Raw genomic sequence first — 14705 nt, 5'->3', positions numbered from 1 at the left:
GCACATTCGAAATTTTCATAATACGCTGCAAAATACCTCTGCATCCAACATTTACCGAAATTACTACTGCACAAAACAAACCAATAGTCAAAGGCATACCTTTAACAGAATTCATCAACCGCACAGTATTCCTGTGACCATCTCATTACTATTTCCGACGAACAAACACTAATTCCAAATAACATTGGTTCACAGAAACCATTCCAAACTATAAACACTGCATTTTACACTAATTTGTGCTCACATAACTCAGCTGTACTTGTATTAGAAATTAAAATGAAAATTCGTTTCCAATAACCACTAGTTACCACAATATTTAGTGTTGACGCAAACTTTGACAGAATCGTATTGAAATTTTGCAAAACTTTTAATTCGTTTTCGAACAAACAAACGGTGCAAAATCAATGGTACTGTAAAGGACCTATATAGGTACTCGAAAAACTTTCAATGCAATCTCTAGTTTTTCAATTACTATTCCATAATAAAGTTTTGCAAAGAAAAACTTCAACTTATAATTAGGTACTTGTTTCTAGAACTATATAGAGCGTGATTAATTTTAATCGTCATATCTGCCTAGCCTTTTTCAAACTAGAATGTTGGGGTCGGCTTCCAGCCTAATCGGATGCAGCTGAGTACCAGTGTTTTACAAGGAGCGACTGCCGATCTGACCTCCTCAACCCAGTGACCCGGGCAACCCAAAACTCCTAGGTAAGACTGATTTTCAGACTTACTGGCTTCTGACTATCTGTAACAACTACCAAAAATGTTCAAATGACAGCCAGGACCTACAGTTTATCGAAGACATACTGAGAAAGTGCATAAAAACTTATAAAAGTTGCATTGGTACTTGCCTGACCTGGAAACGAACCCAAATTCATACTTGAGAGGTTGGTTCTTTACCCACTAGGCCCGCACGACAACATGATTGATTTTAATATCAACAATAATACCCACTACATTACGAGGCATCATGGCCAATAAATAAATGAAAATCACTCAAACCGCAGATATTAATTGAGAGCGAGCGGAGCGATAATTACACAGGCTTGCGATGAAGTATTTTTAATAATAAGTTCTGGGAAAATTGGTGTTAATACATACTTTGCGGATATTAACTGCATTTTACAATATCGAGTGTGATTTTTTTACCCGACTTCAAAGAAGGGTTATATTTTTACTCTTATCTCATAATTATTTATATATTTACTATTATATACTGCTTCCTATCATTAGATGTTTAAAAAAAACAGCGCCTGTGAGCCCCCCATAGACTTCAAAAAAACAAAGGTATAATCAATTTTCTTGTTTAAATGACCAGGGACATAATAAAATCATCCTTAAATAAATGTATGACCTGAATCTTTTATTCATATGACTGTATTGAGTCAGAAAACAGTTTTTTGAAAATAAATTATTTCAAAATTATAAAAAAAGAAAAATTCACGGAACTGGATTATTACGAACCGACGATATCCAAATTAACAATTATATGTAAACCTCAATGCAATGATGAAGTGCATTTCATTAATTCCGCAAAATATATTGATGATTGGAAATACCAAATACGCGAATTCCTATTGTCCTCTAAACTGAATGTGAAGTATTATATTACATTTCCACTAATTATAGAAATTAAATTAAGTTAATATTCAAAGTATTTGTTACCGCAGACACTACACAAATTATGCGGTCCTATTGGCTTGTAAACGATTTTATTAGGTCGGCCAGTAACATCATCTCTAAAGCCTAGTTGGGAAAAGTCCCAACCATGTTGGGGTCGGCTTCCAATCTAATCGGATGCAACTGAGTACCAGTATTTTACAAGGAGCGACTGCCTTATTAACCTCCTCAACCCAGTTACCTGGGCAACCCAATGCCCCTTGGTAAGACTGGTTGTCAGATTTTTTATTAATTAGATCGAAGTGTATGTAACTATGTTATGGAATCTAGAGGTAACTAATTTAATCACCTTCCAAATATTTTAGCATCATGGAAATTGATATATGTATGTAGTTCTGATGACAATACAATAACATGGTACCGTCGAACTGATCCAATGATGGGACGAGAATATTTGAACAGGAATTTCATGATATCATATCATAGTTTTGTTTGGACTTGTTTAAAAAGCCTTTACATGATTTTTACGTGCATTTATAAAAGAGTGTTTTTCTATCGTCCTTTAAACTATTAATTTATTAAGTCTATGCCATCTGTTAGTTCCCTCTGCAAACTACTGAAAGTCAAAAGTAATCTCAGGAAACTCGGACAAGACATTAGTAGATTGAATACAGTATTTACAGAGCAAGTTAACTTATTAGAAGTACACTCCAATATAGTGGTTGGTGGCACCAAATATTACGAATCTAGTAATTATACTGTGGTCGAGAATATGCTAACATTGGACTTTAAACTATGGTAAAACTATGGTGTAATTATGACCCTTTCTTTTATCAACAATATGTCGCGTTCTCACGCCAAAACGACTTAACCAATTGAAATACAATTTGGTACACCGCTAGTCAAGAGCCTGAGAAAGGACATAGAATATTTTCTATTCAGGTGCGGGAAGTAGTTGTTACGGGTTAGGGCAGAAGCCGCATAGCATGAACACGCTCATCATATACCTTTGCCGCTCTAACGTTAGCGACCAGTGCGCTTGCGGCAAGTTATCAAACGGCTGTCGAAGCGGCAAAGCAATTTGACGAGAGAGTAATCTTAGGATACCTTTTTTAGAAAAACATGAACGACAATCAAAAAACAATTTTACCGTATAACTATCTCTTATTGCCCGCTTACAGACATTACGAATAGGTATAAAATGCAAGCACTATCAGAATGTTATCTATCAGATAAGATAGCGGCCTTACCTTTCTTCCAATACAAGTTTATGACGGCGAAGAATATGCCTGAACAGAGCAACACGACTACGCACAGCCAGTACTGAAACAAATAGAATAACATATATTTATTTAACACCTTAAACACACTTATTTACTTAAGTCTGCAGTAATATTTACATAAACTATTATTGCAAATGTATGCTATGGGCAGGTCTTTATATTATACAGCAGTGGAACAGTATAGGATGAATACAAAAAAATACGGTCGAATTGAGAACCTCCTCCTTTTAGAAGTCGGTTAAAAATACATATTGCGAAAAGGTAAGATTTATATGCACGCACGTATGCGTCATTCATATCAAAAACTACATACATAAACCGATTTAAAAAATACATACATTACATCTGTTTAAGATCTGACACACTAATATTATAAAGGCTACTTTCATATTCAAAAAAGCTAATCGGAATATGAAAATACTGGTCAGTAAAGTTCATCAGATCAAAATATTCGTAGGATACAATTTATCCGAACACGGTAAATACACTCAGCGGCACGGAATTTGGCCCAAACAAACACAAGTAGATATCAGCCCAGATAGCTGTTGTAAATTCTAATTTCATATGACATATTGTCAGTCATTTCGTAATTGTTAATTAAAATACAGAAAAATGTGTGTCTGTTTAACTTTTATAACACTAGAAACAGATTCCGTTGTTGGAACACAAAGCAGAAAGTTAAGTTTAAATTCAGATAGAAATTGCCGAAGTACTAAGCACGTTCCAAAAAAAAATAATGATTATGATCGTTTTTTGTTTCTCTTTTTTTCACAATTTGATCTGAAAATCACCCTTACAGCAGCTTAAGTTGCTCAAGTAGTGATGCTAAGACGTTAAGGGCGTACGCAGCGGAAGATGGTTAAAACTTTAAGTGCACCACGTACAAGTTAAAGATATGCATAGAAAATGTATGACCAGACTGGCCTTTACACAAGAAGACCAAAAAGTGGGGGTGTAAGGTGTTCGTCGGCGCACGACGACCGATTTATCGTACGTGCAATAATGAAAAATCGGTTTCTCACTGCTTTAGAGATACGCCAGCCTTTGCAAACAGCAAGAGAAGTCAACGTCCGTAAGTGCACAATAAGAAGAAGGATGGAGGAACAGGATCTGCGTACTCGGAGACCAACTCGAGGCCCGGAACTTCTCCCGCAGCATCGCAAAGCCAGACTTAGGTTTGCAAGAGAACATGCAAATTGGACGCGTGACCAATGGAGTAAAATTTTAAGGACCGATGAATGCAGAGTCATCTTAAAAGCTCCAGACGGCCGTGAACGTGAATGGAGAAAGCGCGAAGAATGGTTTCTTCCCACCACTACCAAGCAAACAGTTGGTTTTCATGGTGGGTCCATCTTGGTTTGGCGAGGCATAAGTTTAGAAGCCCGTACTGAATTATTGGTTGTCGAAAGCCGTCTGACAACAGTGCCGAATATTGAAGAGATCCTTCAAAATCATGTTTTACCCTGTCAGGGAAGGATAGGAAGTGAAGAATTCCGTATAATGCAGGACAATGCTCGACCTCACACAGCTCTTTGCGTAACCGATTACTTGTTCGAGGTCGGTATTCAAAAATTGGACTGGCCTGCAATAAACCCATCCATGAATCCTGTAGAACATGTCTGGAACATGCTTAAAAGACAGGTCCAAGCAAGACGTAACCCACCACAGACTCTCAGTGAACTGAAAACCGCGCTGGTAGCTACATGGGAGGAGATCTCCCAGGTGGAGGTAAAAAACATCATCCAGAGCATGCCAGATCGTATGCAGGCAGTCATCAGATCAAGGGGAAGAAACACCCATTATTAAAATTCGATAAGTTTCTGTTTTGTTAAAAAAGTTGAATTTTAAGTTTCTGGTGATTATTGCGGTAAAGGACTCTGTTTTCTAACTTAATGAAAATCCTCACAATTCTGTTGTTTGTTAGTCATTTTCTTTTGGAAAATGAGTAAATTAAACAATTTTAAAATAAAAATTCTGATTTTTCATATAAATAATGGTTATAAGGCCCAAATGTGCTTGGGCCAAATTCCGTGCCGCTGAGTGTAGTTGCCTCTGCACGCGAGTACAAACGCGTGAAAACCGCTGGTTATCTCATAATTCCGGCTTTAATGAACCGTAAATGTATTCGGTACAGTTATGCATCAATTAGTGCACATATTCTGGATCTCATCTTCATTTGACCCAAATAACCGAAGGGAAATTAGTACACGTAATATAATGTAACATCATCATCTGCCTGCATCATCTTTTTTTTCCAATAAGTATATTCGTTTTTAACACGCATTTACTAGTACCATCATCTCCCGAGCCTTTTTCCAACTATGTTGGGGTCGGCTTCCAGTCTAACTGGACTAGCTGCTATCTGTCCTCATCAACCCTGTTATCAAGGCAACCAAATTGGTACCACCAATCCATCGGTAAGACTGGTTGTCAGACTTACGACTACTTCTGACTTCTGACTGTACGTAATGACTGCCAAAGATGTTTAAATGACAGCCGAGACCTACAGTTTGTCGTGCCTTCCGAAACACTACATAAAGTTACACACTTATACATATGTGTTCAAAACAAGCTATTTTTATCAAACGTTTATTTTTAAATACAGTCATGGAACCTTTGGGATATTTTTAAAGTCAATCTATGGCATTTAAGATGTTTATAAGTTGAGTGGCGTGGTGACGTCAATCTTAATGTCAGGTTGTGGTCAGTAGCTTTGTTACGGTTCAAGAGACAGTTATAAGAAGAAAATATCACTGCCTGATCAGTATCTACTAATAAATAAAACTGAAGAGTATGTTCCAACGAGATAATCTTTAAGGCTCTAGACAGACGGACTGCATTTCGACTGCAATCCAGCCTAAAATTCCCAGACGTATTTGCAACTAATAGTCGATTTTACAAAACTTGTCAGTTAACTGGGATAATTGAAAATGTCATCTAACTTTATATCATCACATCAGCCAAAAACAATATCCTAAACTATATGTGATCGATGCAACTGAGTACGCCGAGACTAGGGGAAGGGTGAAACCGCAGTTCACACCTAGTACATACATACTATTATCCTGTATCCGCTCAACATTTCAACGTATCGATCGACCCTTTCCCTTGTTTAATGAATTAAGAGCTCGGAACAACACTAGCATAACGAATGCAGTTACGACGAACTGAATTCAAAAGTGTTGCATAGCAACAACATGTTACCTCAATTAATTGAGTAATCAAAGTTACAAGTTACATGAAAAAGTAAAAACAAGTGTTATACTTCATTCGCTGCGAAAACTAGTAACAACTAAAACTAATACAAACGCCAGCAAGTCAACTTATCCGAATCTGTCAAATTTTTCCAGTCGAACACTAACCTTCTACAATTGTGATAAGGTTGAAAATGTTTTGAAGAAATTTGACAGCTTGAGGTGGGTTGATGTTCGTACATTGCCTTTTAGTACATTCGCTTCGAAACAAAGGAGAGCTGGGGCATTGAACAGCACATACGGTTGATAAGCTGATTACTTACATAACCTATTCAACATTTCCATAATGGACAGGAGTATTAACCATTGAACATCATTTCGAATATTGAGTAAGCCGACGCACAGCACTATAAGCCCAACTGTGAATTAATACTTCAATTTCAGAGAGACAAAATGAATGGCAATTCAAATATTAAAATTCACAGGAACTAAATATTCGCATACTAACTTCATAGAACTGTGATAAACAGAACCCTCGAATATTCGAATAAACACAGAAATATTGTATGATAAAATTCTGACTAACTCCCATTTCCGCTAGCGCAATAAAATCCAATTAATTCATATGAATTTGTTCCATAGAAATGCACTCATAAAATGAATTTGACATGATAAAATTTAGTTTGAAAAACAAACGCTTACTTTCGCATTGGCATCGCAATCATAGAAAACAGGAAGCATTATTTTGAGCCCACAATAGTTGTAGGTACACTACACGCCACAATTACCGGCCCACATGGAACAAAGTGGACAGTCACAATATAATGAGTTTTACAAGTTACTAGTGTGTTACTATGTGCTTCGCTACTTATAAAGTCCACCATTTTGTTCCAATAACTAAATGAAGAACGGCTCGTCCGATTGTGCTAACTTCGCTTAAACCATCTACTAAATAGTCCGAACAAAGCCTAAACATTTGGTTTGGATAGCTGAGACCGTTCCAACGAAAAGTGGCACTAGTTATACATATAGAATTGGTAACGCTAATTTCTAAAGAAATAAGCATTACCAATTCTATATGTATTAATTTTAATTCTTTCTTTCCTGTCCTCTTTCTTATTATGTGTGTGTACATAAATAGTAAATAAATAAATAATAGATTTAACTGATGTACAAAAGGAAACCTCGGTTTGTAACAATATCCTGACGTCACTGCCTGCGTGCCGTCAAATTGTGCATAATTCAATGCCGCTACAATTTCCGTATTCATGAGTTGTGCCTGTTTTTTTGGAAAACAATGCACTTCAGTGTCAATTGTTATGAAATAGTACTTCAATGAAAGTGCGTGATTGATTGTCAAGTCATAAAATAGAATCATGTTTTATCTGGCAGCTAATTGTTACTTAAGTTGCACTCGTACGAAATACCTAATTGGTATATATTATTTACATAATTACGTTTAGCTTAATTACTTATAGCTTTACTTCTAACTCGGTGCCTACTTAAAACCAAACGTAGAACCCTTAACAACAATAACTGTATCAATAGGGTTCAAACTTCAACAAAATAGCCATTACACCACAAAATCAAACCTTAACAGACAAACCGACAAACAGACAGACAGACAGACAGTTATTTTTATTCCGTCTCGACCAGCAACACAAACCGTCGCTCAATTTTCGGATCAGTTACTAAATGACATTAACAGCCCGCCGTTCTGAGGAGTATCATTGAATTGCAAAATTGCATTTGATTGCAGGCCACCGTACGGTGACACAGTGCAATCCACGTAATTGCTTTAAAGTCAATCAGGTTAAGAGATTTAGCTGAGCAAGTGACCTAAACGATCTGTTGGGAGTACGCGAAGCTATATTTTTTAAATAGACGTAGCTGTTTCAGGTTCCCTAGGGTGTGCGATAATTCTAATAAAATCAGCTTTGATATCTAGGCAGACGTAAAGATGTAAGTATCAGTTAATGGAAAGTGATTATCGCGGGCCAATGTCAATAAAAATCTCGTATAAAAACCTTTAAAAATCCTCTCTCATATAATTTTGGTTACAACCAGCTTTTCTTCGTCGTTCCAACCGCACCCCGGGGAACTAGTGCCCGCATCTCTATGTCCTTTTTTCAGGCTTGAAGTAGGCTATGTCCCTTCTCAGACTCCAGACTATTTGTCTATCTAAATATCTATGTTTCAAATCGGTTCAATAGTTTTGGTTTGAAAGCTGACAGACATGAGTTACTTTCGCATTTAAAACATTTTAAGTAAGGATTAGTACATGCGTACTAAGCCCCATATTTCTCAGAATCAAAATATATCCAAAATCTATTTTCATACCTAAAGCCGATTACCCACTTAGGCCTAGACTGCCAATGCGCATCAGACCGGAGGTGGGTTTAAAACAACCAATAGAAATACTCCGCTAGAGAGACCACTCCGTTCGATGGCATCTAAGCCTTATGCACTAATACACACATCCATTATTGTAGTGGTATTTGCAAATGGATTTACATACAGGTGGTTAATACCCATTTCAAAATTTAGTATATAAATGTATGTATACAGGGGTAAATACAGGTAAATACACATAGCTTCTGTTTTATCCGACCATGGCTTTACCCTCTAACAGTATGCAGTACTCTAAGTGCACTCTATCTTAGGCTCCTAAGGAATGGGCTTTCAAATGTAACAATATTGACGCTTCCAGAGATTAAAGCAATGCTATGTACGAGCTAGTTGTATCCTGCGGTTTCACCCGCACTCCAAATAGAACTAAATACCAAATAACCAGGATCTCTGCTTTGTACGCCCGCATATTCAATCGATCCAACCGTTTTACCGTGAAAGCGTAACAAACACGCTTCCCTTTCGCATTTATACATATGTAATTGTAACCACACTAGTTGTTCCCCACTGTGTTACACACGTCCCGGGAAACCCGAGGAAAAACTAGCATACATCATTACGCAGACTCTAAACTATATTGGTCTTACTACAAAAACTTAAACGTCTGTCGAACACTGCTCTAAAAAAAGTGTGGCTGCAAAATTAACCTTATTTCAATTCCATAATCTGTAATTTTTTAGACCAGTGTTAAACAAGTTTTTGTGGTACGACGGTACCTGAGTATTCAAAATTGGTTTGGTAGTTATGGCGTGAAAGTGCAACAGACATACAGAGTTACTTTCGTAATAAAAAATTCAGTAAGGATTAAAGTACGAGCGCACAGATTACATATAAGCAAAGATGACTGACAGTTGTTAATAGCAAATCGCAACAGCATTTTATAAATATTGATTATAATGTTTACTTTCGCTTCCATATTCGTGTACGTAGCTAACACGTGCTCGTTAAATAAATCATTAAGTTGATTTCACTATCCTCATCGCTACTTTCACTAGCTTGATTGATAAATCTCTATCAAGTTTAAACATTAACTTTATAACATGCCTTCAGGCAAAAATATGTCTAAAAAAATCTCATCAACAACACAGAAGATTTTACAGTCATAATACTTAAAAAAATCTGGAAAATTCCATAAGGAAAAATTCAACAACTTGGCCTAATTCGGGGATCGAACCCAAAATATAACCGGTACTAATTAGAATCGTAATCTGATTTCCAAGGACGATATGATTTAACAAAAACAAAGAAAAAACTGTAGTGGAACATTTTTGCAGTTATTCTGAACATATAATTTGCAATAGCTACGTTATTATTTGTCTAAGATTGCATCCGCGATGTAAAGTAGTTATCAACATAAGTATAGGTACAATCAACGACAAAGGAGCTTGAACACTATCAAAATTAATTATAGTCGTCATTTACAGAATCAAATAGACATCAGACAAATCTTGTGTCCAAAGACTTCCGGTGTTGACTGTACCAAGAGCTAGCATGTTTATAAAAACAAAATATGTTTATATTTTCATTCGCCAAGCATCAAAAACTGTACATGAAATTCGCAGTACAATATACAACTTCTGTGTAATAGTGGTATGATCTCACCCTATTTAACAATATTGAAACGTGTGCCATGATATAGATAGCTAGACCGGATGTGGGCATTATTGGTGAAAAAAGAAATATGAATACATCCTCGTTGTTGTCAAATATCTCATTAATTTCCTGATTTGAGACAAGTTTTTTTAAAACAAGTGTTCAACAGATGTTCAAGTTTTTGTAGTAAGGGGGTATAAGTTTGTCTTCCACAACCCAGCGCCAAGAGAATGAAATCAAATATACCACAGAGCTGAGTAAACGAGTAGACCTGCCATGTAAATAGAAAAGGCTAACAACATTACACACGGTACCGAGGTAGATAAACAGACACGTGCAGAGACGAAGCAACGAAGCAATGAGCAAACACTTGACATTGAATACGTCTGCCATTGCACGGATGTCAAACATACTCTGTAAACCTAGTTAAAATTGCATTAACTATTTGAAAAAGCATCAAAGAATAAAATTGTCATCTATGTACATATTTTATTTTAATCGCTCATACCTTTTGCATCTTAAAACTGATTTTCTGTACCTACTAATATTATAAAGATTAAAAAAAAAATCTGTCAATGGGAATCTACACTATACCTACACCGGTGACGTATGCTATATTTTATCATGTTACTGGAAGAACGTCCCCAACACGGGTGAAAACGCGCGAAAAAACAAGTCATTAAAAAAATTATAACTAAGAAATAGCTCGATTACTGACTGTCAATAAAAAAATACAATTAAATCAGCCTTTTCTCCAAACCACGAAGTTTTCTGCCTATCTACGACATCATAACTCTACATTTGACAGGCTTCAAAACATTTCCCCGAGCTACATTCAGGAACTTCCTAAACGTTTAATTTTTAAACACTATCGAGTAAGTGTCTTGTTTGAAAGACTTACAAAGACATACTCATGAATATTGTACACTTAAATAGACTGTAAACGGAACCTTTCTAGTAACCTTTGTAAAATCATAACAATATTTTAAATATGTTCTGGGAAATATTTGTTTTCTTCTTCGCTACATTAGGCATGTATTACAGTTTATACATTGTTTACTCTAATTCTAAAATCGGTTTTAAAACTCATACAATAGACATACAAACCTCAAAGTCAAATCATTTATTTCATTTAGGCCTTTACAAGCACTTATGAACGTCAAAAATTATGAATAAGTTTGATTCTAGTTGCCCATTCGAAAAGTAGCTTCCTATGGAGAAGTACGGGCAAGAAACTCCATGGTTACTCTTCTTAAAACAGATCTCATGGTAATTAAAGAATTTCATTGTAATAGACTGCTGTGTTGCTGGGAAGTTTGTTTATCACCGTTTCTTATTTTCAGATATAACACAAGAAAACTCTGTATTTTTTGGGGTTATGTGGAAAAAAAACTAATTTCAATACATTAATTTTATTTTGTGATTGCAAAGAGTTTTATGACGGTGGTCCCACTAATACATACAAGTTCGCGTAATCCAACTCGATACCCAATGTACGCTAAATCGGATATGTTTTCTAATTCCAACGATACCTACTCCCATAATAGTACAACATTACCAGAACAATGACCCCTATTCAGGTTTTAGGGTAAACAAACACCATATATGTATGTAATGTACATAGTATTTGTATATGGCGCGTGGCATATATCGGCTACATTGTTTCACCTAATGTATAATTGTCACTATCTATTGTGTTGGCTTCGAAGGAAAACATAGCGTACAATGTGGGAACAATACGGGTTACTGTTGCCATAGGTCTATGATGTATATGTAATTAATTAATTACATTAAGTAATAGTTCCTATAATAGTAATATCGGCGAGATCTTGATCAATCTATACTAATATTATAAAGAGGAAAACTTTGTTTGTTTGGTTGTAATGGATAAACTCAAAAACTACTGGACCGATTTTAAATATTCTTTCACCATTAGAAAGCTATAATATCTGCGAGTAACATAGGCTATATTTTATCCCGGTGCGGGCAGGCTTGGGACCTCAAGGGACGCGGGTGAAACCGCGGGAAAACGGCTAGTAATAAATATGAATGTAACACTGTCTGTATGTCGTACTTTCACGCTAAACCAATTTAAATATTTGGTATAGACTTAGATTTTTTCACCAAATTGCGGCGAGCAATTCCCTAGAGACACGGGTGGAACATTTTACGTAACATGTCTTCCTATCTCTAGTGAGCAAAGCAAGACATAGATAGCTTATTGAAATCGGTCGCTAATTCGATTCAGCTCTCAACAGTCGACAGATTACCATCTTTTCCCTCACCTCTGCCTACTAATTGTCGTGATTATCACTCAGAAGCAGTCAGCAATGACGCCATTATTGACTCATCAGCGTTTCTTTTCCAGCGTAAGACTCTATTTTTAGTCTAGATCTCAGGTAGACAGATAAACTTTTAAACTACGGGTAAAAAGGAATATTTTTTATTTTGCCCTTTATGTAATAGCGACCCGCTCCGACTTTGCACGGGATAGCAGCATTTCCCCACTATTTAATGTATGTTTTTAAACATACAAACCTCCCTCCCTCTTTAATCACTCTAAGTATCTATTAAAAAAAAAAACGCATGAAAATTGGTTGCGTATTTTTAGAGATTTAAGCGTACAAAGGGACAACGGGACATATGCATAGAAAAAGCGCCTTTGTTTTATAGTATGTAGTGACTACCTACCTAGCTTCTGCCAGCCGGTTTCACCCACGTCCCGTGCAAGTACCGGGATAAAAGTATCTTATAGATTTCCTCGATAAAGAACCATGCGTCAATTTGTAGCAATTTTTAACATTACTCAGTGATGAAACCTACGTTAAGTATATGAAAGCTCTTAATGAGCACTTTATCCAATAGCATTAAAGTGCAAGCTCAGAGCGAATATGGAGTTTTCGATAATTTAAAGCATAACTATATTATTTTAGTTTTACAACGGGCAACATTTTAAATGGTGGAAAACACCATGCTGGCGTTGGATTCCAAGGTGGCTGCGATAAAATATAATAAAGTGCTCATTAAGAGCTTTCATACGTAGGTATCAATTTTGAAAAGTGGGCAGGTACAGTGAATATGCTTCTCATGTTTTTTTCTCAAATGGGCTGTATCCCTACTAATATTATAAATGCGAAAGTAACTCTGACTGTCTGTTACGCTTTCACGTTTAAACCACTGCACTGATTTAAATAAAATTTGGTACAGAGATAGAGTTGACCTTGAGAAAGAACATACGATAGTTTTTATCCCGGACTTTTGAAGAATTCTCTTGGAAACCCGATCCGAACCGCAGGCGGAAGCTAGCAACCTATAATTATACCCTGTCTGTATACAATGTATAATAAAAGTATTTTTCAAATCCGACTAGTTGTAACTGAGCGAGTTCAAGCAAATAAACAAACAAAATCTTCAGCCATATACCTAATATTAAAATAGATTATCTTCTCAATCTTGTAATAACATAACATTATTATCTAAGTTTCTCATGTACTCGGGGTCACCTTGCTTGCCTCGTTGCAACGGATTTTTATTTCATTCCGTGACCGTCTATCCGATCTTCTCAACTCAATTACTGGCTATATCATTTTACTTAAGGAAGACTGCATTTTATGAGCCCTTGACATCTTACTTTACAACGTTTATTTTCTTACTTTATTTTTTAGAAAATTCCAATAATTCAATCTTTACTAATATTATAAAGGGGCAAAATATATTTTTGTTTGTCTATACTAATATTATAAAGAGGAAAACTTTTTTTGTTCGGTTGTAATGGATAAATTCAAAAACTACTGGACCGATTTTAAATTTTAAATATTCTTTCACCATTAGAAAGCTATATTATCTGCGAGTAATATAGGCTATATTTTGTCCCAGTGCGGGCAGTAGCTCCCACGGGACGCGGGTGAAAGCGCGGGAAAACGGCTAGTAATTGATAAACACCAAATCTACTAAACCGATTTCAAAAATTATTTCATCATTAGAAAGCTACAATTCTTCCCGAGTAACGTAGGATATATTTTATTCCCCCCACTAACAGTAATTCCCACAGGACGCGGGTGAAACCGCGGGAAAATGGTTATGGATTCATATTTGTGTATTTTAAGTATGTATCATTAGAAATATAAATCGTAGCTTTTCCTCGCAGCTACATAATATATTGTTATTTCTATAACTGACTTTTGTTCGAAGAAATTACAATGAGTTACTAAATCTAAATCGATCATTACACCTATCTACATGAACTAATCGATTGTTTTAACAATTACGATTCGATTGTATGAATACCGATTACAATACTTTCGCTAATTAGTTAATTCGCAGCAATGTTAATCTATAGCAATTACGTATTTATACGTACATTGAATCATGGATTCACTATTGGAGAATCCATTACGATGTAAAATGAAGTCTTATTGAATTGGAGACACAATAAAGTCACATTGCCTTATTCTGTACGACTGAAACTGGTTTCGAAACAAACCTTAAATGTATTTAAAAAGAGTGCTTTTAAGGGTACTGTGCCAAAAAGTGTAACTCAGGGCCCTTTTACGAAGACTTCGTTGTTCATCTGTCTGTTACCAGACTGTATCTCTTGAACCGTGAT

General features: G+C 35.9%; 1 protein-coding gene across 1 annotated transcript in view; it reads right to left on the bottom strand.

Annotated features, from left to right (window-relative positions):
* The window catches only part of LOC135116618 (transmembrane protein 198-like), a 28995-nt gene that overhangs the window by 6823 nt on the left and 7467 nt on the right, over positions 1-14705 (bottom strand). Inside the window, exon 5 of the mRNA XM_064036591.1 lies at positions 2871-2943. Within this exon, the coding sequence (XP_063892661.1) occupies positions 2871-2943 (73 nt within the window). The remainder of the gene's footprint in view (positions 1-2870; positions 2944-14705) is intronic.

This window comes from Helicoverpa armigera, chromosome 1 (assembly GCF_030705265.1).
Source record: "Helicoverpa armigera isolate CAAS_96S chromosome 1, ASM3070526v1, whole genome shotgun sequence".
In the NCBI taxonomy this organism is placed as follows: domain Eukaryota; kingdom Metazoa; phylum Arthropoda; class Insecta; order Lepidoptera; family Noctuidae; genus Helicoverpa; species Helicoverpa armigera.
The sequence above is the reverse complement of the archived record's forward strand: the minus strand, read 5'-3'. Positions and strand labels throughout refer to the sequence as shown.